The following is a 26,945-nucleotide window of genomic DNA, read 5'->3' as shown; positions in this document are numbered from 1 at the left end:
TTCGGTATTTTGTATTTTTGGTAGCATGGAAGGCTTAGGACTGAGAGATCAGACACAAACCCAGCTGGCAATAGTGCTGGTGCAGGTAAGTGCACTTCACTGCAAAGTTCCAAGATTTTCATTTATGCTTTTTGATTCTTAATGACAAGACTGCCCCCTCCATCTCACCAATGAGCAGGTTTGTATGGTTTTGTTTTCTTTTTGTCCTCAAGTTTGACCTACTGTACAGCTGTATTAAATGAAGGAACTTTTCTTTTTCACTGGCAAGCATCTTCTCGCTGCTGAAACATTGCCTATAGTGGATTAGGTAGTTAAGACTCAAGGTTAAGGCAAACTTCTTAGAAATTCTCAGAAAGCTTTTATAAACTTCAGGACAGTAACCAATTCCCCAATTCATAAACATTTGTAGCTATGCTTTTCACAGTTACTGAAGAAGGTAGTAATGCATTCTGAGGTAACATCACATGTACATAGGAGAACCTTTTCTCAATCCTGTTTCGTTTTCAGACAAAGTGCAAGTCAGCCATTCTGAATACTGGTGGCTGCTTTAGTACTTCTTTTTCCAGCAACATTAAGCAGCACTGCCTGTGTTTTCTATGACTCCTAGCTACACAATTTTATCACTCTTACATGGGACTGCAAAGTCAGCTGCTTAAATTTAAGAGAAACTTCAGTGTCCTTTTTCATTGGGTCATAATACGCCTTGGATGTAAGCACCCTAACTACTGCTAAAACCTCAGATAAAAATCAATTGATGGGAAAAAAAAAAAAAAAGAAAATGACAAAATTTAGTGGGATTTTTACTGTTTTTACTATTACAGGTTTGCCTTATAGTTGTTACACAGCGTCAGTACCCACCATGCATGTACCAGAAACTGGCATTAAATGCTTGGCTTAACCCTTACCACATTTTATCTTTTTCGGCAAAACACTTTCTTGTTTGGACTGCAAGCAACAGGGAAAGCAACTCGCAGTATAAACTATTCAGATGTTCTATTTGCATGAACAATTTCATTTGCAAGACTATTCCAACAATAGCTTTTGTTTTCAAGGCTTTGATTTGAACAAAATGCAGTTTCCAGACAGGCCTGTGTAGGCTTCTCTTTTTTTTTTTTTTTTTTAAATAGAAGCTAATAAAGATGTTAGTGAAGTGAGCTTCCATGAAAATCAGGGTTTCAGCTGCTGTACTACACAAAGATGATACTGTTCTACCTCAGAATTTCATCATACTGGTCAAAACGTTATGAACAGTCAGCATGATATAAAGCAACAGGAGTACACGCATGTTCTCACACTTGGTTCATGTTGCTATGTTTATTTCATCTTTTTACTTTGAAACGATGAATTAACATACATTCAGAATCAGCAGCCTAGACAGAGAAAAGCTGGGTGTGCAGCTGCAGCACATTACCCAAATGGACAGAAAGATGAATGTCTGCCTGTGCAAAATAAGCTCCATGTCAATAGGACACTTTTACAAAGAATAAACCTTCCCAGAGGAGCAAGTATAAATACTGAAACAAACAGGCTAAAACTGAGCAAAACTGAGTTTTTTTAACCTATAAATTTCCTCTTGGCATTAATCTCAGAAATGTTTTCTAGCTCCATTTTAACAAATACTTGTATTTTTAGTCAGGTGAAGAGGGACAGATATACACTGCCTAAAAGGGCATGTCAAGCACCAAATTACCAGTCCTTTCCATTTCAATAACTTGTGAATTTAACTCTCAATTATCCATTGACTGATTCCTGGGCAGGCCACAGGAGGGGAAAGAACACTGGGAGTTTTACTACAACCCAGGGGAAGAAACTGGCAAAACTAGCAAGTCATAAACACAGCCTAGCTCAGATTTATGTACCTCAACTCAAATTGTATCTCTGCTTCAGTTTTTATACCTGTAGAACAAAAGTAATTTTAATACATTTAATGTAAAAGGAACAAAACATGTCTGCCCTCTCTTCTTGCTGATTTCCAAACAACTATACTACTCATTTATTTATCAAGGGTATGAGACCTAGTCAATATTTGCATAGACAGAGAAACAGAGACTGCTCTCAGTGTTACACTCCATAAGAAGAAAATTCTCCACTCTCCTGACTAGTTTGATGTTAGCATTTTCTGTGTCCACCCAAAGGCACTTAATGTCAAAGCTGAATGGGATAACTTTCACAAACAGCAGCTTGCTGGAAGCCAGGTATCTGTGCTATGTTCACAATAACCTTGCCTGTGACTGAAACAGTTGGAGCATCTTTGCACAGCACCTTCTTTAGTCAATGGGCATCTGAAACACTGCTCAGTCAATTAGGACACTGTCCTTTAATGCCTGCTGAGTCTTTTGTGCGCCAATGAATCACTGGTCCCTGACGTTTTCTCATTTAAAGGTCAAATTTGCTATGAAGGACAGACAGAAACCATCTGGCTTTCTTGTGGAAAAATCAAAAGCTTTTTTTCTTAGGAGATGACAGTGCTGAATGCATTAGCTACATACGAAAAGTGATGGTCTACCTCTTCCTTACGCAAAACTGGATATATAATTGACTCCAGATTTTAGTCATTACATTGAAATTTATCGCACTGTCTAATTTAAAAGAAAAAAAAAAAAGCCCAACAATCAGCAGCTAGCGCTGCAGCTGTACTGGAAATGAAAAAGCAAGTAGCACTGGCAGAAAAAAAGGCATTGCGGGGTGGGGGGTAGATAAATCTTCATTGTATTATCAGTTAGGCATTGGGGGGGGGGGGGGGGGATAAATCTTCACTGTATTATCAGTTACGCACTGACAAGTCAACATAAAGAGATTTCAGACCAGGCTTTTTCCTGAAAACTGAGAAATGGAAAAGCATAAGCAAAGAATGGAAAATTTAAAGGCAATTACCTCAGAGGCCACAGAAAGGGAGAGGCAAACTGGGGAGACTTTTCTCCTACTTTTCAATTTAATTTCATTTTGTGACATTTTTGAGCCAAAGTGGGTTTTCAGAATAGCCTAAATCAGACTGTGGCAGTAGGAGATCGTGCCACCAACCATGAGGTGAAGCACACTAGACTGACAGTTTTCTTTATAAATAGTATGGAGAGGACAAAGGAGATTAAAAGATCAAAAAGACAACTAAGTTCTGCCGCTACTTTTTTCTTGGTCAAAAAAAAAAAAAAAGACAAACATTTTACTACAAAATAACACACCACGAAATTGAAGAGGGCTCCTAGGGTTTTGAGGATGGACACACTAAGTAGTTGGTAATTACTGGTTTATGGTTTGGTTGGCTGGTTTATTTTGTTTGGTTTTCCCTATGGGGAAACAGTGAGGGGAAACTGGAGTGAGGAAGTGAGTCGTTAAAACAAGCTTTTCATGCACGAAAGGTATGAGACAATTGGGTACACGCAGCGAAAGTGGATAGCTGGCTGAAAACACATTTTTCTATACACTCTAATACTTATGAAACTTTAAGCTTTCTGCTTAAGACTCACTCAAATCTCAGTTCGATTTTAGGTGTGAAAATGCATTGTTAAGGTCAGCGATGATTAATTTCTGAAAGCAGAGTGAGTGAGAAGGTAGTGTCCAATTCTGGTATGCTCTAAAATCCACATCTCCTGTTGAAGTCATTGGGAGTTTCTGGTTCTTTCCATGGTACCAGGGAGAAAATATGCACATTGTCATCTTCCTCTGAGAAGCAAAATCCATTTATGCAGAGCTTGCTCTCTTCTGAACAAGAATGTGAAAGTATGTTCACAGATGACAGGAACAGAGCATCCAGCTCTGCTTAATACCCCTCTGTGACACACCCCATGTCAAACAGGTATAACCTTTACTTATTTTATGGGAAAGTTGCACATGTACAAGATGCTGTTCCAATTTTGTCTTCACTCAGTATGTATTTCTCCCAAGATATTTCACACCTATTGGACAGAAATGACAACTGGACAATATTCTTTCAGTTAGATTTTAAGTTTCATTATGTAAGTACATTCTGACGGGTCTGCGGGATGTCACGTTCTTACTGGAAGGAAGATGATACTTTGTCAAAACAGTCTCCACCTATAAAGATTCTGCCTCCCCTTTTGTCCCTCGGGTTAGGAATAAACTTCCTTAAGAGTGCTTCCTGCAATCAACATTTTTCTAAGAAGTTTCATACAACCTATCAGTCTGAAATTCTAGGGAAAACCAAACCAAACCAAACCCCCAACCACAATTCAAATAATCCAGTGCCTCACAAAGAGGACATGTTCCACGTAATAGTTTCTTTCATGATCTTAGTTTGTTTCCTTATTTGTCTGAAGATGAGAAACTTCAAGGATTGCTGACTTCGAACCATCTTTTCTAACTAGTCTAACTAGCGAGGATCCTGTTACAATACACATATATATCACAGGAAGGGACAGAAGCCAGCATAAGAAATCAAGCCATACAAAATGACAGCAGTATTCTTTAACCTGTTTCATATATTCTGTTTCAGTTCTAGGCATCATTATCATACAGTACACATTTGGGTTTTTATTTAGAGTATGTATATGATTACAATAAACAGACCTTTATTCTAGATCTAAAAACTCAATAAATTATTTTTCCAAAGTCTAGAAAAGGGGAACACCAAAAATCTTTCTAAAGGTGATTTTACTTGCTAGTCTGTTTTTTATATCTTAATGTATCTTTCACCAGGAGGCAGGTATTTCCTGCAACATAAAGCACCTCCCTGACTATCAAAGTGAAGATGACACATTATGTCACTTCTTGAAGCTAAAGATTAGTCTGGAACTTGAACTACCACCTAGCATCACAATGCTTTCTTTCACTTTGAGGAATAAAGTTGTGACCATTAAAGAAAAACCTTTCTTTAGAAACAATCTCTAAAATGTAGGCTGCACCTACCAAAAATTCCAGTATCAAAAGGTCTCTGTGAGAAATCGCCAAAATAATTGAAGCATAATACTCCCATCAGTAAGCATTCTTTTGTTTAAGAACATGATTTTTTTTTCCCACAATATAATTTTCCTTGTAGCTTAATAATGAACTAGTACTATAATTAATCATTAGATTTAGGTAAAAGTAACTATCCAGTTACCTCAGTGACTTGACTTCAGCTGCTTGAGAGACCTCATTGCCTCACCAGCTGCCTAAAGCAACAAGGAGGGCTCTACAAAGCAGAGAATAAGATTTACTACAGCATCAGTAAGAAAGGTGCTGGCTATGAACTTCCACCTACCCTATTAAGCAGGATATCTTCTTCAATACAGAAACATTTGTAAATCCCCACCTTTGTCTTCCGTGAAAGTGATATCGCAGTTGAAATGGCTATTGACTTGACTCACACATCAAAGGTAATTTAATTTTGCAGGTCAGTCCAAAATGGATCTTTAGCTAATTTGAGTCTGTTGAAATATATATGGATTTTTTGTTTAAAGCTTTAAGGAAAAAAAAATAAAATCAATTGAGATGCTGAAAGCATTTATTCAATTTTCCTACAACAAGGTACAGCATTATCTTGTTAAATGACTGAACAAACTTGTCACTCAGCCCAAGAGATACAAGATCTTGTTTCCATTTTGAATTAGTACAAGCAAAGATCATAACTGAACTGAGACAGGCTAGAAGGTATTTAATAACCAGAATATATTTTCTAAAACATCATTTAAAAAAAAAACAAACAACAATGACCAACATTTTTGTTGGTGACATGGACAGTGGGATCCAGTGCATCGTCAGCAAGTTTGCCAAGCTGTGTGGCTTGGTGGATATGCTGGAGGGATTGATGCCATCCAGAGGGACCCTGACACTCTTGAGAGGTGGGCCAGCGTGAACCTCATGAAGTTCAACAATGCCAAGTGTAAGGTCCTGAATGGAGAAGAGCCTTCAGCAGAAGGACCAGGGAGTGCTGGTTGATGAAAGGCTCAACCAGACCCAGGAGCACACTTGCCCAAAAAGCCAATGGTGTCCTGGGCTGAGGTTCAGCCTGGAGATGAGAAGCTGTGTGGAGACCTCACAGCAGCCTTCAAGTATGTAAAGGGGCTGACAAGAAATCTGGAAAGAGATATTTTCACAAGGGCATGTAGTGACAGGAGAAGGGGGAATGGCTTTAAACTAACAGAAGGGAGATTTGGATTAGACATTAGGAAAGCAATCTTCACTGAGAGTGGTGAGGCACTGGAACAGGTTGCCCAGAGAAGCTGCGGCTGCCCCATCCCTGGCAGTGTTCAAGGCCAGGCTGGATGGGGCTTTGAGCAACCTGCTCTGGTGAAAGGTGTCCCTGCCCATGGCAGGGGGTTGGAACTGGATGCACTTTAAGGTTCTCTCCAAAACAAACCAGTCTGGGTTTCTCTGATTCTATAACTTGCTAACCTGTTTTAAAGCGAAAAAATAAAAAAATGAGAACTAAAGAAAACAATTACTATCATAGAAGCTTTGAACATAGGTGTATGCATTCAGCAGATCATAATGTCAACACCTGCTTTATGGAAGGGTCATCTGTTCACCTACACTTTAGGTATCTCATTAAGGTATATTATTTTTGCACAAAATTCCAGTATTCAAAGCATCATTTTTGAACCAAATGGTCAAACCTCAACAGTTAAAAGGAGTGAAAAACAGCTGAGCAGTCAGAAAGCATGAGCGTATATATGAAAAGTAACAATACTTGGGGAAGGCTGAAAAGTCTATGAATTACAAAGAAAATGTTTATGAGTAAGCTAAACAATTTGGTTCTCCTTCTGATAATACTTTACTGTTGGATTTTGTTTTGTAAAGGTACAAGACTCAGTAAATAAACTTGGACTTTTTGGAAAAGCAAATCTTATCCTCTTAAATTTGAAAATGAGAAAGTTATTTGCATTCCTTATCAAAAAACACTTGCCTTATTGGTTCAGTATGAGCTCTTTTCACATTTTGAAGCCTCTGTGAATAGACAGACTTGAACCTAGCATGAGGTTAGAAGTCACAGTTCACCAAGCTGCACCGCTGTCAGAGCTCAGCATCCCAGTAACTAATTGCTGTATTTGATCTAACAGTGATCTGTCATTAACTAAGCTCATGTTCTTTTAATGCAAAAAAGGCACAATTATTTATACTTTGTAAGGGAATTTAGAAGCAACAACACTTGTCTAATTCACAGCTCTCAGAACTTCCTTTTAGATTTTGTTTCCTTCCATGATCTGCAACCAGATATAATACAATCATGCTTTATGTATCATGATTTTTAATACTGTACATTAATTGAGTTACAACATACCAGTTGTAGAAACAACCTGTTGACTTGCAACTCTGTATCTCTATTTGTTATTTCAAGAAAATTACACGGCAAATTTATATGGAGTAAGAGTGTTTTACAAATGTTGAATGAAATATTCAAATGTTGCTACACTAAAGCAATCTTCCAGAAAAATTTTACAAAATCTGACATCCTTTTATCATTTATTACAGAAAGAAATATAAAATTGGACTGCACTTCTACAGAGTTTACCACCATAAAATATAATGCAAAGATAAGAAACAAGAATATTGCACATTAATGCAGGGAAACCCCCCCATGGCAGGGGTTTGGAACTAGATAAGCTTTAAGGTCCCTTCCAACTCAAACCTTTTTATGATTCCCTGATCAACAGTGAAAAATAGGAGACTCCATTTGATAAAAAAATGTCAGAGCTCACAAGGCAGGAATGAGCACTATCATGTCAAGCAACAGTGAACTCCAGACAGAGATGAGCAAGATTTAAAACACGTAGCAAGTCTCAAACTTATTGCTGCAAACATCAAAGAACCAGCAGTTCTGGAAGTCAATGAGATCATGAAGAGATCAAACTGATGGTTATTTCACTCCATGACAAACATTCCAAAATTAGCCCCTGCATTACCTGTAGATACATTTTTCAAGTTCTCCCAGAATTTATACCACGTCTATCTGCAGACTTCGCAATCTAAAAGGTTTTACCCTCCCTACTATATCATGGAAGTAAAAAAAATTACTTCTCTTCATTTTTCCAGTACACAGCCAGAACCAAACGTCTATTTTTATAAAGACGAAATTCACAGACATGTGTTGCAAATATGGTATCTCTTCCTTCAAAAGAAGGTGTTGCCACAAAAATGTAGTTACTCCCAACATTTGGTAGGTATTGAACCATTTCAGTTTTCTAACTTTAAGCCTCTATCTCTCATCTTCTATGTGAGTAAGCTAAAATTGTCAGTTTCTCAGGAAAACAGTCAAGTGGAGGGAGGGCTGTTATCTTTACCACAAAACATAGCACTTCTGGCTAGCTCAGCCTTACTAGAAATTAAATTGAATAGCTACGTGAACTCTCTGCAGGAATTTGAAACCAAGAAACTGAATAGAAATGCTTGAATTCTTGCAGGCAAAAGGAAAAATTTGGTTGGTGTAGCAATTAGTTTTTCTGCAAGAAAATATATGTTCTAATAGAACATGAAATATTAAAAATTCTGAATCTCTGCTTTCATGGCTTATTTAAAACACTGGAGAACAGCCTATTTTAGAGAAAATTCACTGTTCAAATAAAAAGCATACTGAACTGATTTTCATTGGATACACAGGCTCCACAATGTCTTTTGTGGACATAAAACAGAAAGGCCTTCACTGAAAATCAGGTTATAAAAAAGCCAATGTTTGCCTAAAATATAAGTGTAATGAAATCTAGATGAACATTTATCCAGTAATTTTAATGTCAACTTTTGTTGAAACATCAAATGAAAAAGAATGATTCAGGCTGATGCGAAGGGACAAAGTCAGAATTATGGGGCATGTATTGTTCTCACAATCAACAAAAACTTCCTGGTGATGAAGATACATCAGTTTACTGGTTTTAAATCTTCACCATCCTGGTTCTATGTCTACATGTAGACTGGTTTTATAAAAAAACATCTTGGACTTATCTAGACTAGCTGGAACAACCTTTCATGATATAGTCAATCTATAGGCTCACTTATCACAAGTTTCATAAGGTGGGATCGCTGTTGTTAGCAGAATGCCTAAGTACCTCGGAACAGAGTGCTAGAGCAGACTGTGCATTACTGCATGGGCAATAAAGAGCAAATCTGTACTTATGGGCACATGTGCTAAGTAATCTCAAAAGATATCTTCTTCCATCTCTAACTTCAATGACTCTAGAAATTGCTCAAAACTTACCAGGAGTAAGTACTTTCAGGTCAGTTACAAATAAGTCTCCAGAAGCAACTGAAAAATTTAATGACATGATGACTTGCATTACTGAAGGACAAGGAAAGCTTTCCAGTTACCTTTTTTACAGTCTTGTCAGGTTCAAGAGCAATATCTGGAATGTTGGCATCCACCATGAGGGAAAATAAGTTCAATATCAAGTTGGAATACCTAAACAGAAAAGCAAATTAGGTAAAACAGTTTCTGAATGGTACAAAAGACATTTCACAAACAATTTAAGAACACATCATCATCTTTGTGGATCAGTAATGCATCAGAGATGCATTCATAACACTTTAGTTAAACATATTTATGTTAAAAACATCAGATAACTGATATTAGCAGTGAAAGTTTAACCCTCAAACTGTCTCAAGCTGCCAAAACTGAACAGACTGCTTGGTTTTGTTACATTTTTCTAAAAATTGTCAAAACATTTATTCAGAGACATACCAAATATGAAAACTGTGCTTGCATATATTGTAGAGATTTAATGCTATTTTCTATATCTAGTATACTAACTATGCTAGAATGTCGATTCAAAAGATTATTTTTTATTAAAAAGGGTACCGGTGGTACAGTGGTATTATAGAAATTACATAAATACATAAAGCATTCAACAACTGAAGTCCTTACAATTATGAGAAATTATTTTCCAAGTTGCTACAAGAGGGTTTTGCTGCAACAAGTTAAACACAAGTTATTTAACCAGATGCAAGTCTGCAGCTGCTCAGTGAGGCTGTAATAACACTGGTAGGCATGCTGCACTTACATAATTTATAACATTAAAATAGACAAGTCAGAGTAGAGTCTTCAGTTTTAACATGGTGTTGTAAGTAAGTGTGAATCTCTTAAAGAACACCATTTTGCCCTTATAGGAAATTAGCTGCAAGTTGCTTTTTGAAAGGATACTTTTCAAGATGTTCAACATAAACTGAACCTTCCCTTCCTCCGTAAAGAAATCTAGTTTCCGTTTAGAGACAAAGTACGTAACTGACTTCAAAATCTCATATAATGCTTTGCTAAGAGCACTAGGAGCTTCGCTTCATAGATGACAGAAAATGCATTCTTAGCAACAAAATTTGTTTATTAGCAAGCTGCTGAATATATATAAGCTGACAATTGTAAGGAGTATGAAGTATTTTAACTACACAAAAGGACCACTTCATAGCTGTATTTTACAAAGTAAATACTGCTCAACAACAAAAATCTCTAAAAAACAGTAATTACATTAAAAATATTTAACACTTCGTTATTATCTGGAACTAGCACTACCTAACACTAACTCTTTATAACACAACCCTTTAAAATAAACTGTTTGGGCAGAAATCTTCTGCCCAACAGAAGGGCATGTACTGCCCTTCTATTTCACATTTGTTTCAGCTGTTCTGCTTCACTTTCCCAGGGGTAAAGAGCTGGAATGATGAAAACTACTTTTACCACAAGTTAAATGAAAGAAAGAAAGAAAAGTTACACTACCATTCTCTTTCACATCTGGCTAAGAAATCTGTCTGTGAAGTTGCTTTGGTGCCAGGAACAGACACCACCGGTTTCAATGCAGTTTTTTTTCTACTTGCATGAAAGAAGCAAATCTCACTATAAACATGCTTAAATCTCTCAAATCTCTTTCTAGGTCATGGGGAGCTTCCATTGTAGTTCTCCCTCCGAACTGATCCAGGAGTCCAGAGTCCCTTTGGCTCCTGAACCACACAGAGGATAGGAGCTTACAGTTTACTGGGGTTATTTAGCAGTGGAAGTTTGTCACAGAGACTTCAAAGGTCTAGGCATCATTGCTAGATGACACTTAAAAGCTGGCTCTGTTCCACACAGTGAAGACTTTTGGTTCTTGGCATTTAAAGTAAAAGCATTGGAAGCATAAGATTATCTCATTAAAAAAACAGAATTTAAGAAAAGTCATTGTGGGGGAGAGTGGGAAGAGACAAAAATTAGGGAAGAGCTGCTCAGCATACTATCTGCAAGTCTCTCCCTATGCCCCTCACCTCAGTATTTCTTTAACTCGGTTATGAGCTAGATGAAGGTTTAAGGATAAAAAAGGGCTGATTCAGTAAATTTGTTAGCTGCCTCTGGGATCCTTGCATGTTTCACAGATATCTAGAACATTCAGGAAAAAAAAAAAAAAAAAAAGAGGTATTTTAAAGAGGTAAAAGCTTCCTTAGACAGCTGTCTGTCATCCTTATGCATAAGGCAACAACCTCCACAAATATGCCAAGATGGTCACAACTGGCAACCCAAATGCATCCTAAGACTAGCAGATAGCTTCCTGAAACACCCAAGTAAGGAATCTGATCTGTAAAAGGCAAACACCTTTATCAGGCAAGTCGTATCACTCATCTTTGACATCTACGCTACAAAGGCCTCTGGAATGGCTGAACTCCATTCACAGCCACACTGAACTAGGAGCTCAGTCTCTCCAGGTTTAGGGAGCTTCAATTAAAACACATAAACCTGACCCTAAGTTCTTCTCATATAAATGCATTCTTTGTTTTCTTCAAAGTTTAGTACAAATAAATTTACAAAATAAATGAGCACTCAGTTACACTGGAGACTGATGAAACAGAGTTAGAACAGGAAGTGCTAAACCCAAGGAAGTTCTGTAAAAACTAGGACATCCAACAAACTAACTTCAATACTCTTCAGTAGAATATATACATACCAAGAAAGAAACCCACAACAGACAAAAGTTAAAATTCTTCCTGCCATTTTTCCTGGGAACAACAACTTTTAAGTGCTTAATATCTCATCAAATATATGCTCGATCCTAAGCTACCCTTTGATTACTTTTTTTCCACATTTACCAGCCCCTTTGCATATAGATGTCCTAGACCAACTGAATATTTGGACTATTGACATTTCAATACTCTACCAAACTCACAGTCTCAAACTTCTCCTACAGAGACAGGACAGGAAAGTATAGTTATCTGCAGCCCCAAACCAAAGCCTTGTTTACCTGGTGTAACTCAAATTCCTATATTTAAAATGCAATCACCTTTTCTGCAGTAAAACTGGGACCCCCTCCCCCCCCAACTAATTTCTTCTCAAGACTCCATATACTTCCCATCATTAACATGTCCCAGTTAGCTATAACAAACTATGGCATTTATTCTTCCAAAATTACTTCCTAACAATCCAGGCCCAAGCAAAACTGACCTGATCTCACTGAGTTTCACCTTTGTTTTTCCCTCTTCACCACTTACCCCTGCTTTTAGGAGGCTACATGGACTCTGCACAGCCTAGCTACAACCTTTCCATAGAATCAGCATTCCCCAAGAGCCATCACAGCTTTCTGCTTCTTGCCTATAGTGTTATTCATTCAGATCTACATGGTTTCCTCTGCACACTATACCAGTGAGAAACAGACTGGAGAAAAACAGTCTGGTCCAGCCAGCTGGATATCCCCATTCACAGTGCAAATGTCAGCCCAAACTACACCTTATGTTCCTAGTTACTTCCTACTCCTTTGTCCTCACCTAAGCCCACTAACTCAAACTGAACAACAAGCTTCTCACATGACCAACATACCAGAAATGCTTATTTAGAAAGTATCAATACAATAGGTTGCATTGATCTGCAGAACCTCACCCTGCAAAAAACTCTCAGATAATTCTTTGCTGGATCCTGCTGAGGATGTGTAAAATGGGAACTCTGGAAGGAAGGGAAATACACATAACAGGATTCAAACACCTTTAAATAGGTTCAATGGGTGCAATGAAGGTGAAAAAGGCTGCTACAGCCTAAGTGAGAATGCAAGATCTGCTGCCAGGCACAATTTGCCCTGCAACACGTTCAGAATGCAGAGGCTGTTTCTTCATTACAACACTGCTGACAAACACACACGACTGTCGTTGCTCAGAAAAAATTGAAAGCATCTCAAACACCTCCCCAAAACCACCCTAAAACAAAACTAACAAAAACTGTGCACCAATGATCGTATGCCAAACTGCTTCCAACCTAAAACAATGAACTATTTTTCCAGTTTTAAGTTTTATATTGTTTTTTATTTGTTTTCACTATGCAAACCCCATTCCACCAGGAATCCTGAAACACTGAAATACAGCACTTCAAAGATGCAGAGAAGTGTCTATACCCCAGGGAAATAAAGATGAAAGAATAGAACACAAATTGACAGAGATGACAAACAGAGTTTGCATTTTGTCTTAGCAATCAAAGGTTATGATTTCACACTTCTTCTGGCTAAGCAGTACCCGTGAACGGGTTTGTGTCAACATGCAGAACTGTTAGAACTAAGCCATTCCACCTTCAATTATTCTTTTTCAAACAAGCAAGTAATCTTAATCATTCTAAGTTCAAACTGCTTGAAGTAATAGTTACCATATTACTAACATTATCTTACGCTATCTTTACTGAAAGCCTTAAAGATATTTATCTGAAATCATTCAAAAATATTTTCCTATTAAAATGAACAAATATTTGAGAGACTATAATTACAACTACAATCCCAGGCATTAAAAATGAAACCATCTTGATTTACTGTTTAGTTTTATATTCAAATTACTGCTATACTCCACACTTAACAATCATCTTTGTAGCAAATCATGACATAAATTCATGCAATGGATAATCCTTCACTGACACAACAGATAATTCCATTGAAACAACACAGTTTAAACAATAAAAACAACTCAAGTATTTCACAAATAAGAAATATAGTATTATGAAACAGTTTTAAGCAAAATTTAGAACATGGAATTATATTAGCCTTTCTGACTGTTCTCTGAAGTCATGAATATTGTTTGCTGATAATATGCTGCTGTTTTCATGTTGCTGAATTGCTTCTAACCCATTAATAATCAGTTTATAAATGAACTCTTTACTCTTTCTCCTTTTAGCAAGTTAGTAACTACATGAGGCATTTTTATTTCCTGTTATTGACTGCATACTTTTCATACCACATGTAGTTCATATACTTTTCATAGTACTAATCTTTTTCCACATATTTGGAGGTTTACATTATGTGATGTTGGTATTAATGTGAAATTCTTTATTCTCCATTCAAGATGCACTAAATGAACTCAACAGGCAGTCCAAGAGTGCTCACCTGTGCTCTGTTCAAACAGAACAAAGCTGAGCTCCTTGGTACAGAGAGTAGATGGTAAGAAATACAGTTACTGCAAAAGAATGAAGCTGATTCCAAATTTAAAGGAGAGATCTGTTGGTCTGTAAATAAATAGGGTCTAAAGAAGTTTTAGCTGTCACCACAGTTCTGGGTATATACAGAAACTGCTAACATACACCATTGTCACTACTGGTAGCTAAATTTTGCCCTGCAGGACCTGAACTCAACTAAGCTTATGTGTTTGCCATCTTCCAGCCAAAGAATTTGGTCATCACTAATCTAAACTGGAGAAGGATAAAGCAGCTAACAAGTAACGACTTAAAGGACAGTTAACTGATCATCAATATCCACAGAAAAAGTTGCTTAAGGGCAAAAACTTATCCAAAAAAGGAAGACACAATTCAACATCCCACAGGAATTATGAAAAACGCTATTCAGGTTATTAAACAAGCAAAACTGGGGGCCTTAACATGAACGACAATTACATTCAAGCTCCACATTACACCAATGGTGTGATGTTTTCACTCCAATGTTTCGTACAAATTCCTGTGTCTACATTCAAACTTCAAACAAGTTTTGGATTTTCAACTGGAATATTTCCCCTGATTCATTTACTTCTCTCCTGCTTTACAGCGGCTCTAATCAGTTTTAGCATAAAACCAGTATTGTTACCTGCGGAGATGGAGAAAGGCTGTGTAGCACTGCTTACGGAACTCCTGGTACTGTTCACTCTGTGTGCCTCCCATACCTTCCACCATCTCCTTGTTCAGCTTCATTGGGGGAGGTAGAGGCTTGGGGTCCCGTCCCAAAATATAACCAAAGTCAATGTGAAACAGTTTACCTGTAGAAGAACGAAAGACAAGCAGTTTACACAGTATCAAACCTTAACGCAAAACTTGGAAAAAAGAAAATCTTTAAGTGTAATCTCTAGAAGATACTAAGCAGCTCTCGAAAAAAAATACAATTCACTGTTTTCCGTAAGCCTCATATTTTTTATATCTTCAGCTGCCAGTCTGACACTATGGGTTTAAAAAAGTAAAGCTGATTTCAAATTCATTAAGAGTATTCGTAAATAAGATGAGTTTTTTCTGCCTTTCTTTTTTTAAAGCATATGAAGAATATTCACAAAGACCGAATCAATGTTGAAACTGGACATTAGATATTAAATGCACAGTTAGATTCTAATTCTTTGTGCCTTCCTTAGAATTTGTTAGCAAATTAAAATATTAATACACACAATGCACTACTTCTAGTGTCCAATTTGGTTGCTGTGGCATAAAATATGTTTAGTTACATGTTAAATCTTCCAAAGGGAAAATAAGATTCATGATCCTAAGAATGACTTCTTGAGGCCCTAAAGACCAAAGAAGATTTCAAAGCTGTTTTGAAATTCTTTTATTTGTTTAAGGTTAAAATTTATCAACACTTTTCAAATATGTTTAAGAAACATCGCTACAATTCCAAATATGAAATTGTATTTTAAATGTGGTGAAGTCTGCATTATACTTTGCAGTACTAAAATGCAGAAGTTCCATCACTTGATCACTACGTATTTCCCCTGTAGAGAGATGCTGTAACTAAGTAAGGCAGCCAGATCTGCTCACCATATAACCAGGAAGACCTTAGTTTAGAGGAGCCTTAAAAGCGGCCTACAAGAAAGCTGCAGAGGCACTTGTTACAAGGGCATGTAGTGATAGGACAAGGGGGAATGGCTTTAAACTCACAGAGGAGAGATTTAGGTTAGACATTATGAAGGAATTCTTTACTTATGAAGGTGGTGAGGCACTGGCACAGGTTGCCCAGAGAAGCTGTGGCTGCCCCATCCCTGGCAGTGCTCAAGGCCACATCTGATGGGGCTTGGAGCAACTTCATCTAGTGGAAAGTTTCCCAGCCCATAGCAGGGGGTTAGAACTGGATGAGATTTAAGGTCCCTTCCAACACAAACCATTCTGATTCTGTATTCTCAGATCAACTGACTACATTTAAAGTGTTTTTGCAGCATTAACTTGACAAAACCTTATATACATATACCTCTTGCTTCAAATGCACAATGCAACTTCTCTTCCTATCAAGAGCTTGCATGCAGCCGTGCTGTTTATAGTATCGCTCAGACCTTTATTGGGGAGTATTCACTGTATTCCCTTTTAATAGTTCTGAACCATACGTGGGACACAATAGGTCTCAAACAACTGAAACACCTGCAACTTCAAAACACCTACTAAAATAAAATAGATAAAATAAACTGAAGATTAAATATTATATAAACATGCAAATAAAAATTTTGTCAAGAGAAATCAAAAATAGTAGAACACATAATTCTTAGGAACTTAGTTTCTAGGAACATTCTTGACTCATTTCATAAGTGGAAAATATTGACCATATAAAGGAAAAAAAAACCTGAAAGTGTTCTGCAAACAAATTTCCAATTTGAAGTACATAATTTCAACAATGACTTGGCCCATACCAGAGCTGCATTACAAAAAACATGGTAACAATGCAGATATGCCAAGAAACATTTATATAAAAAAACAAAACAATGCTACATATAGGTGAAATCTGTTAGGTAATTTCCTTAGGACAGTGAGAAACCATCTTCCTGAACTCTGCAGTAATCAGTAACCAAGAATTAAACTAAGAAGTACAAAAAGATGATACGTGTTTGAACTGTTAGGCAAGTTAAGTTAGCAAAGCTACCAAGTGACGTTAATAAATTTAAGTTTTACATGACTAATTCATAGAGAAAAGTGAAGTATAGATATAAGATGGAGGATCTTTCAAACAAGAAGGTAGAAAATGGTTAGCATGACTGTTATCTAGACAGTCGCAGATAGCACAGAACACACACAGAGTCTTGCTTCAGAATTATGGAACTGAACAGCATCATGGACAGAGATCTGCTTGCCAAGGGGAATTTTAACCTGCAGAATCTGTATTAATTTAAATATTTTCATAAGCCTAGGTGCACAGCATGCTTGAAAAAAGGGGTCAGTAGCTTCGACCACTTTACTGAGTAGTAATTTTATATCTAAATTTCTATTAGAGAAGTATGCTTGGGATATGTCATAAGCACTTTTTAACCTAAGAAACAATTTCCATCACAGTCAATTTTCTAAGGGAGATCACAAGGACACTTAAGAAGCAGGCAAAGTATCTGCTAGCTGATAAATGCTACAAGCATTACATTCTGCATACCTAATTGTGCTACAAAACCCCCACTCCCTTAATAGCATTTTCAAGCTGTTACAGGAGTTACTTTTAGAGCTCAGTTCTAACTCAGTACACTAACTTTCTGAAGTAGGCACTTTGATATATACACCCCCTCCCTCCATTAAGTTACAGAGAATGTTTAATTAAAAAGTCTGGGGGGTCTGTTTTCATTTATTCAAACCTGTCACCTTGAAGAGTCAAGAGACAACATTTTGAATAAAACAGTAATTCGTGTGGCAGCAATTAAATCCTTTTTTTTTTTTTTTTTTAGTTTGCTCTAGAGATAGGGAATAAGAGGTGATAATTAGTAATTTAAAATGCTAACAAAGATGCATCTAAAACATTCAAAAACATTCTAATAGCTGACTATGTTCCTATAAATTAATTAAATACTTACACATTTTTAGGAATGAAGTACAAAAGACTCTAAGATGAGGCCATCCAGCATTAATATTATCTTTTTTCCTAGATGTACTTCAAAATTCAACAAACTTTTAGGCTGACTCAAAATCTATGTCAAAAGCTTTCATTTAAATATTTTAATATTTTTCAAATTCATGTACTAAGCACAGACTGAACTAATTTTCAGTTGTGCAGCTCTTCCATGATCAATTAAACCAGTATATAGTATTACAGAACACAGACAGAAGGCTCCCCCTTAGTGCTTGCCTGAAGCCGCTACAGTAGTAAAGACTGACCAGCCAATTTGAGGAGTATGTAAGTTTCAGAGCTTTCTACAGAGACACCGGAGTTATGTTCTCCTTGAGGACTTACATACAGTTGAAACAAACAAAAGAGTGAGCCTGCTCTGGACAAATTAAATCGGCTGTATATTTAATACAAGTTAACCTGCTCTAGTGGAAGGTGATCTTGCCCGCGGCAGGGGGGTGGACTAGATGAACTTTAAGGTCCCTTTTAAGCCTAGCTACTCTGTGATTCTATGATTTATGTCAATAAATAATAAAGTTATCAAGCTAACAAATTTGATTATTTGAAATCTTTTAATACTTAAAAGGTTGCAAGTACCTCAAGTGATCATCACAAGTAAAATCTGTCAAGGTTTAATACTGAACATCCCACTTCCACAGTATTAATGAATGCAATGATTAGACTATCACTCAGTGTACGTTCTATTACAAGAACAAGGCTGGAGATAGTTTCTGGCATCTATTTGGCAAGGTATAGTGCAAGAAAATCCTTAGCAGTAGCAGAAATAGTATGATTAAAAATAGGAACCAGAAAGAGCAAGACTAAAAATAGGAACCTGAACACTCCAGCTCTACATAAAGCAACTACTGTAGGTTATATGAACTTCAAACAAAAAATACCACTTTGAGCTAGAAATTACTGTACTAAAGATGCAATTTTAAGAGCGCAGAAAATATATTTAATAAGAACTTTTATTCTGTATGAATTAACTCTCACTGTGAATAGCATACGGTCTCCTAACAGAGTCTCCACTCCCGACAGGCACCTATAAAGACAGAGGCAAAAACTACCAATAACAACTTACTATCTTTTCATCAACTTAAACATGCTTTTTTCTTCAAGAGCACAGCTCCAAAAAACACTACTCATCTGAAATTTATCAGTCTCAGGTATCATAATACTTAACAAATAACCTTGTCTAGTAAACACAGCTGAAAAACAGCCTACCCAAGAATCAACATCTTATTTGGGCAGCTGTTAAGTGAACTGTGTAACACTACTTTTTCTAAAGGCTTTGAACTTCCATGGTTTATAAAACCATTACATTTCCTTTCTTTAATATACAGCGTCAGTGCCGTAATACATACACTTCAATCTCTTAGACCATCATGTTTTCACCTCAGCTTCTAATATATCTTCTTCAGATTTATTACATCTTCATTTAAAGGGCTTTTAATTATTAGACATGCTTATAAATTAAAGACAAAACTGGACATCTAATTTTGGTTTATTACTGTTCTTGAATGAATATTAAATCATATGGGTGACATTTTTTTTTTATTTCGGTCATGTTTTAAACTGAAAGTTAGTTAAGACACCACCTGAAACATATTTCATTCTCCGAACATCCTACATTCTTGTAGGGCTAAGTCCTGTAAAGGACTTGTATTTATAATATTTAGACACTGAAACCTTTGGACACCTATTTAGAAATCTGAGTTCTTTATAACAATAGCAGACTTTAGGCATCTGAGAAAACAAAACCTAACAATTCAGAAAACATCAAGATCACAGACAAGTATGCATGAAATTCCTGCCCTGTTTCAAGGCTAAAAGGCTATATGTAGGCAACTACATAAAGTTTAAGATGCATAGGTTTGGTCAAACATTTCCGACATTGAAAGTGACTCGCCCCTAAAGCCTGAAACATTACATTTTTCTCCTTTCTGAAAACAGCACAAATCTCTGCTGGAAAGACTTCAAATAGTGTGTCTCGCCTTAAAAACTAGGGCCCTAATAATCACTCACCGATCCCTATTTAAGCTATTTTACTGTAGAAAAGGCAAGGCACAAAGCACTTACTGACAGGAAGAGGATGAGATGTTTCTAGGAATATGCAATAATGTAGCCTGTTCACAGAATTATTTTGTCCAAAACCTAAAAGCTGCTACTGTTGTATGCTGATAAGCTTTTTTTTTTTTTTATTTAATTTTATGAGGCTGACTCCATTCTTCTACTGAACACCTACCTGGTTTTCTAATGTGCGGAATAAAGAGAACAGGCCCTTGGAGAGTTCCAGGAAATGGAATCAAACATGGAAAGTTTCCCTGACTAGCAGTAAGGGCATGGGGGATTTGAAAGTCCATCTGAACTCCTTTCAGCCTTCAGAGTGAAGCAATCTTTGATTAAGTGAAGTATGGACTTGTGGAGACTAGAAATTGGTATTTGGTGCCTGCAATAGCCAATAACATCTGACTGCAGCTGGAGAGGCTGATTTGTCCATCACTTTTACTGCTAATGTCTAGATGCAGGGGAGAAAGTTCCCATATAGCAGCACAGAAATTGTTCTATTTCACCAGAGGAGTCAGGAAAACTCCTGAAAAACTGCACAGAATTCTGAAATGCTTAAATAAAACGCAGGAGGCAAAGTGAATTAGACGTCGTTACTAAAATAAAATAAGTCTGGTGGCAATTAGCTTTTAACAGGTAGGAAAGCCTTATAAATTATTTATAACTTATGTGTTCCTACTTTTAGGAAGAAAAAACTCAAACAACCAAAATACAAACTCTTAATTCAATATAGTTTCTGTAAACCACAACTCCCACTATTGTTCTAACTTGGCTTATATAGAAAAAGTACAATTTTATGACTATCCTAACTGAACTCCTATTTTAAATTTGAAGCAATAGCATAAAAATTCCTCTGATGCATATATATGGATGGATGGATGGATGGATGGGGAAGTTTTCCTGGCCTTTCTAGAAAATCCTGATGTCGCTGTCAGAACTTTTTCTTTGCTATCAAGGCATTTACTGTCATCATCTTCATCATGTATACATTATAGCTTTTCCAAGACTACATAAAAATGGAAGAAAGTAGCATGACTTGTTAAGAGTTTATTCAGGATACTGGTTTTAACTCAGTACACAGCAACTGAAGTTCATCGTGGTCATCCGTATACTGGATAAGGGCCAAGCCTTTGTGTTAAGCGCTGTAATTTCTGCCCCCTGACTCTGCCCCCAGCTGTCCATTATCGAAACATACTCCATGCAGGCATATTATAAGAAAAAAAAGATGTCAGATATGTATTGTTGAATCAGAAATACTATTCAAGATACCTACAAAAGAAAATGCTTTAGCAGATTAACAGCTGAGAGTTTATATTCTTTTTTGGGAAGCATCGCAGGAATTGGAGTCACAGAGAAAAATTTATAGGATAACACTATGTGTTAGTTTCATTATTTTTTCATAAAAAAAGGATCAAGACCAGTAACATTTAAGAAGAAATTCTAAAACACCACTGCATTTCCCATACTAGTTTGTAACATTAAGTAGACTGATAAACACTTTTATTGTCTAAACATTAAAAGAGAGGAAGGTTTGAATCCTAGCTTTTCCTTTTTTGTCATCTCCAAACCTGATTTGGCATAGATGATTTTAACTGATAAGCACTGAAATTAAAAACACACGGTGTCATCTTGCATATGGAACTGTTCAGACCTTTGCTGTCTTACCCAGCAACATTTTCTAACTGAGACTGAAGAATAAATCAGACATCAATTACTGCACTTCATATTGAAGACAGATCACAGCTCTACCTCTAAACACTAAATGAGAAGACAGTCTGGTTCTTTACCTATCTACACATGCTAAAAGAAAATGTGTTTTTCAAAGTTCTGAGCCCCCAGTCTTTGACCTGCCCTCAGATATTAATAATCTATTTTATCCGTGTAGCAATTTGTTCTACTGCTACAGAGCAATTTCAGTTGTACAGTTCAGGTTTGTACACTAATGAAAGTGCCTGTATTTAGAGAACCTGTAACAGGAACTTAAAATTTACATGTAGATCTTACAGGGTATTGAAAGATTGAGCTGTCCAGTCACTAGGGTGAGAGTTAGTTGGTCAAATACACACATGCAGTGCTACTCCATAAGACCATTTGAATGTCTAGGATAGCCTACAGTATCTACGTATAGCTTGCAAATATGACAAGACCTTTGTGAAACCTACAAAGAAAGTTGAAGTTGTTAAGAGATCTCAGATGGGACATGAGACTTGTCTGTCATAGCTGAAAGACAAAGCTTTAATGATAACTGTACTCACTGTCATAAGATTTTAAAAAGCTTAGCAAATATGAAGACACCCATTTCTGGGTATTACATTAGTAGCTAGATCCCAACTCTACAATCAAAACGAGAGTGGAGCAAATGCAGAAAAAATTGTTTTTAAGGGAAGGCATGACAGAATTGAAACATACTAGCATGACAAATGTTACATGAAAGTTATCTGAACATGCTACATCTCACAATCCAGCTTCACAACCATCCAGCTCTTCCTTCCAAGGCAAGAAAGGGCAAATTACCTGGCAACTCAGATGCTGGCATTAATATATTAATCAGTCTGTAATCCTACAAGGAGGCACTGATGTTACTTAAAGCTGGGTATTCAGCTGCAAAACAATGTCTTGTTATTTACAAGTCACAGTAATATCTGCCGTTACAGATTTGGAAACAAGAAATTAAAACACACAGCAACTGATATCACATTTCATCTCCAGAAGCAGACAGTTGAATAAATATTCCTTTAATGCTATACTGACTACATAATGTGACTTTCAGGTTACAAGCAAAGGCACATTTTTGAAACAGATGTAAGTATTCTTGTAATTTTTAACATTACTGATAGATGAGGATGTTTTGACTGGTTTCCCTATACCTCCTTCCAAATAAACTTCTACAGCTGCCCTTGAAGAATAACAGAACAGCGTTTAGAAATCTGAAAATCTAGATACCTAGTTTAAGACTACTTTAAGAAGTCACCCTGTTTTTAGAACTATAGGCATAAAACAGTCATAAAGACAGCAGAAATTATTTCACCCAAATAACAGACATACTAATTCCACAATCCAAAAGATACATTTCCAACATTGAGTGAGAAATTATTTGTTTTTATGAAATTCAGTATCAATTACTTAACATCTAAATACACCATATCAATTACAAAACACATACATCTGTATGTTATAAGATGATGCATCCATTCCATTGGAAGGAATCTAACACAGGTGTGACTACATCCACCAAGCTAAAATGTAGAGTCAAAAAGTATGTTGCTACTGACATTCAATAATGTGAAAGCACAGCTGGTATTCAGCATTCTTTAGCCTGTCAGAAAGCTTCAATTTGTTAAATAACATCAGACAGGATGCATATGCGATTGTATGTTTTTGAAGAAACTTAAAGCTTCCATTCTTTAAGAGAAGAATGAAGTCAGCTTTTTCCAATTTAAGTCTAAGGGATTGTCAATAACAAGAAACAAGCAAGAGGCTTTGTAGCAAGCCTCTGCTGTGTTTGGAACAAAACACTTTCTCTAGATAGCCCAGAAAACCTCTCTCAGCATGTGACAAGAGCACAGGAAACAGAAAAACAACTTCAGAGTCAGGATGTACCGTGAGTATGCACTGCCCTCTGCTGTACTGATTAAATTCTGCTAAGCCAAACAGCCATCGTTCTGATACTTTTTAACATAGGTAAGATGCACAAAACGCTAAAATACTACTACTGAGCGTGCAAGCAGTGCCTGCTATGGAAAGATTTATGTCCATCACCTTAGACATATGACAGAGATCTCTCAATGTAGATTTTAAAATGCCCATTTGTGCATTTCCAAGAAGATAAGGAAAAAAAACACTTTGCTTCAGTTGCTCTCTTGTGTTTAGAGCAAAACCTTTTAGTTTTCAAAATGGTTCATTTTCTGCTCTATTATACTCTGTATGCTGATGCAAAGTAGCATGTTTCAGCCTTATCTGTAAACTAGCAAGCCTTCCACTCGGATGTGTCTCTTTTCCCCAAATAACATTTTTTATTTACATGTTTTTCATTCAACAAACATTTCACTTTATTATAAACCCTTAACCACAACTCATAACTCTGTCACTATGTAATGAAGGCATTCAAGGCATTAGAAGTCCTATGGGAAGCTGCAGTTCAAAAGCAAGCAAGCAAGCAAAACAAAAACCCAACCCAACCAACCAACCAAAAAAACCAACTCCAAAAACTTTTCCCTTACAAGAAATTGGGGGGGGGGTGGGGTGGTTTGTTGTTTTTTGGTGGTTTTTTTTTTTTTGTTTTTTTTTGTTAAAACTGCATTGAAAATTAGTCTGTATGTAGCTGCACGAGTTTCTTCACAAAAGCACTTGAATTTCCCTCCATCCCAAGGCACTGATTGTAACAATTGAAGTAGCTTTTCAAGTCCTTCATTTCCTCTACTAAAGAAATCTTCTATTTATTTGGAATCACTAGAATTATTCAGTCTACCTAGCATGTTATTAATCCATACAGATGGCAATGAAAGATAACATTAAAAAAAGCTAAAACAATTTAGGGAGAATCAAAATGCCTATCTGCTACTTTGAATTTTCAAGATACAGGTTCTGCTGCAAATTAAAGGATGTAATTGATTAAACAGTAACTTCTACAAATTTTTCTCCTCCAGCTGTGAATTTGCAAAGAGCAGGACACTAAAGAATCTTTTTCCTTCTTTGCTTTTAGAGAAGGCTTCAAAAACATACATAATTGAAGCTGAATTGTCCAACAGCTCAGTTAGGCTGACGACGAAACACATGGTTTTTTTTTGTTGTACAGTTTCTTGATCAAGAATCAAGATTCATAGGGCATAGAAAATGCTGCAGTGAATCCTGCTCTGAGAGGTCTCATGTAGCATTCTTACTTCTGGGACATATGATGTAAGTTTCTCAGAAAAACATACAGATCTGGAAAGCCCACATAACCAATCTCTTTTAAAGAAATTTGACTTTTTAAGAAAGTCAAATCCGAGCCAAGAATTCACATGGACATCTCAGTTAATTCATCAAGATTACACTTGATTTCTAATTCCCAATACCTATATTCTTAATACCTGATATCTACAATGTGGTTGCCCCATCTGTGGGCAGTGTTCAAGGCAAGGCTGGACAAGGCTTGAAGCAACCTGGTCTAGTGGAAGTTGGCCCTGTCTGCGACAGAGGGTTGGAAGTACATGAGCTTTTGGCCATCTTTAAGGTAACAGTGAAATGTTTCTTGGTCTCAGGCAAAGGCAGTCCGATTTGAACTTGCTCTACAGCCACACTACTTTCAAAAAAAGGTAGCACCACTCACTCTGGTGTTTAACAAAAAACATCTTACAGGTCCACCTTTCAGTGTAAAAAATGTGATAGCAGAACACAGGACTGTAAAATAAGTCAACTGTAAAGGGTACAAAACCCCCAGTGCTTATAAACATGTCTGTGTTGAGGTGAAGTTAGATTTCCACTACCTACAGATGCAGAAATGGCTCTTAAACTGACATCAAAACTATGTATCAGATACACATTGTATCATATCTTGCCTACTAATGTGTTTGGAGAGCAATTAATTGCTTGCTTTATTGTTCTTCAACTGCCACTTCACACTACTAGTAGTTTAAACCTAAACTTTGATTCACTTGATTCACCTTAGATGAGACATGATCACTTTACATTTAAAATAAATTCTAATCTACAATACTCAGTGGGTTATACCCAAGAAAAATGGAGCGAAACAGTAACAACACTAGAAATTAAACAACTGCTGTTACAACATTATACTGCTAAAAGAATTACCTGTTTTTGTTAGCAAAAGATTATCCAGATGTCTATCTCCAACTCCAAGGATGTAAGTAATTACACAATAACCAGCTGTAACAAGTAAATTGTAAACATCAATATAAGTACCTTTCAAGGACAGCAACAAGTTCCATGCAATTAACAACAACATATGACATTATCTTAGTTCTTGTTCACTAGTAATAAATATACCATAGAGAGTGGCTGCAGGTATGGTGCTGGTGAAGAATGATCAAGATTATCAGCACCATGAACACATTTGAAGTAATAAATTAAAATGCTAAGTTTATTCAGCACTGCCTAGATTCTGATTTCTTGCTACACAATTATTCGCCTAACGCTAAAATCCTGAATTCATTCAATATTGGGATTAAGATACTTCAAATGAAGATTAAGTATTTTGTGCAAAATGAATGTACACCTTTTGAAGATATTTTAAGGCAGCTGTAAATAAGCATTTGACATTGATATGAATCTGAATGCATACATATCAGCATTATTTACAAGCTAACCAGTAAGTCAGTGGTATTTTAATATTGCCATCAGTTTACTGAACAAGGACTACACTACCACTTCTTGTAATCCAAATAGAACAGGAATTTGAATGTATCCTCATCACCCACAAAACCCTGATGTTTTAAAAATAAATTGAATTTTTCTGCCTCAAATACAGACGATTCATTGTTATAAATGTTTTTTATCTAGCTGAATTGTAAAGGCCCCAACTCACGATGCAGAGGGGGCAGAAGTAAGATTATTGCAAGAAAGCAAAGAGTATTTAACTTCTCGTTTCCTCTAAGGAGAACAAAGAGGGCTGAGGAGAGGAATTGTACATGACATGCCGGGCTCAAAACTATTCTCTTCACAGGGATTCTGGCAGCAAGTATGTGTACAGTCCCTCACCTGAGTCAGCTAAACTAGAATGTCCTACTACCTGTCCTTTATACTTCAGATAAGGAGTTACCAACTCTAAGACTATAACTTACCACAGCTCTTCACATATGTGTCCATCACCTCTGCACTTATTCCATGAGGACCAGTATCACTAGGTGCATGTTTTCTGAAGAAGTTCTGGAGGGGAAGTTATCAACAAATTTAGTTATTCTACATGATTTGAAACAGGACTGTTAAAAAGGTGGGGGAAAAAACAGCGCTAAATCAAGACCACAAGTGTCCCTTATTAAGATTGCTTAAATTAAA

The 26,945-nt window shown here is 36.6% G+C and overlaps 1 protein-coding gene across 5 annotated transcripts in view; it reads right to left on the bottom strand.

The window, feature by feature from the left end:
• Positions 1-26,945, bottom strand: part of PIK3C3 (phosphatidylinositol 3-kinase catalytic subunit type 3) — an 80,150-nt gene that overhangs the window by 18,542 nt on the left and 34,663 nt on the right. For 3 of the 5 annotated variants that reach the window (XM_065663412.1, XM_065663414.1, XM_065663413.1), the window contains exons 20-23: positions 26,732-26,816; positions 25,743-25,817; positions 14,919-15,087; positions 9,235-9,325 (exon numbers count right to left, since the gene is read on the bottom strand). In XM_065663412.1, coding sequence (XP_065519484.1) covers positions 9,235-9,325; positions 14,919-15,087; positions 25,743-25,817; positions 26,732-26,816 — 420 coding nt within the window. Of the gene's footprint in view, positions 1-762; positions 3,894-5,422; positions 6,331-9,234; positions 9,326-14,918; positions 15,088-25,742; positions 25,818-26,731; positions 26,817-26,945 lie in introns of those variants that run through there. The other 2 variants (XM_065663416.1, XM_065663415.1) reach the window with 2 other exon arrangements.

The sequence above is a fragment of the Lathamus discolor genome, chromosome Z (genome assembly GCF_037157495.1).
Source record: "Lathamus discolor isolate bLatDis1 chromosome Z, bLatDis1.hap1, whole genome shotgun sequence".
Taxonomy (NCBI): Eukaryota; Metazoa; Chordata; class Aves; order Psittaciformes; family Psittacidae; genus Lathamus; species Lathamus discolor.
This window is presented reverse-complemented; position numbering and strand designations above follow the sequence as displayed.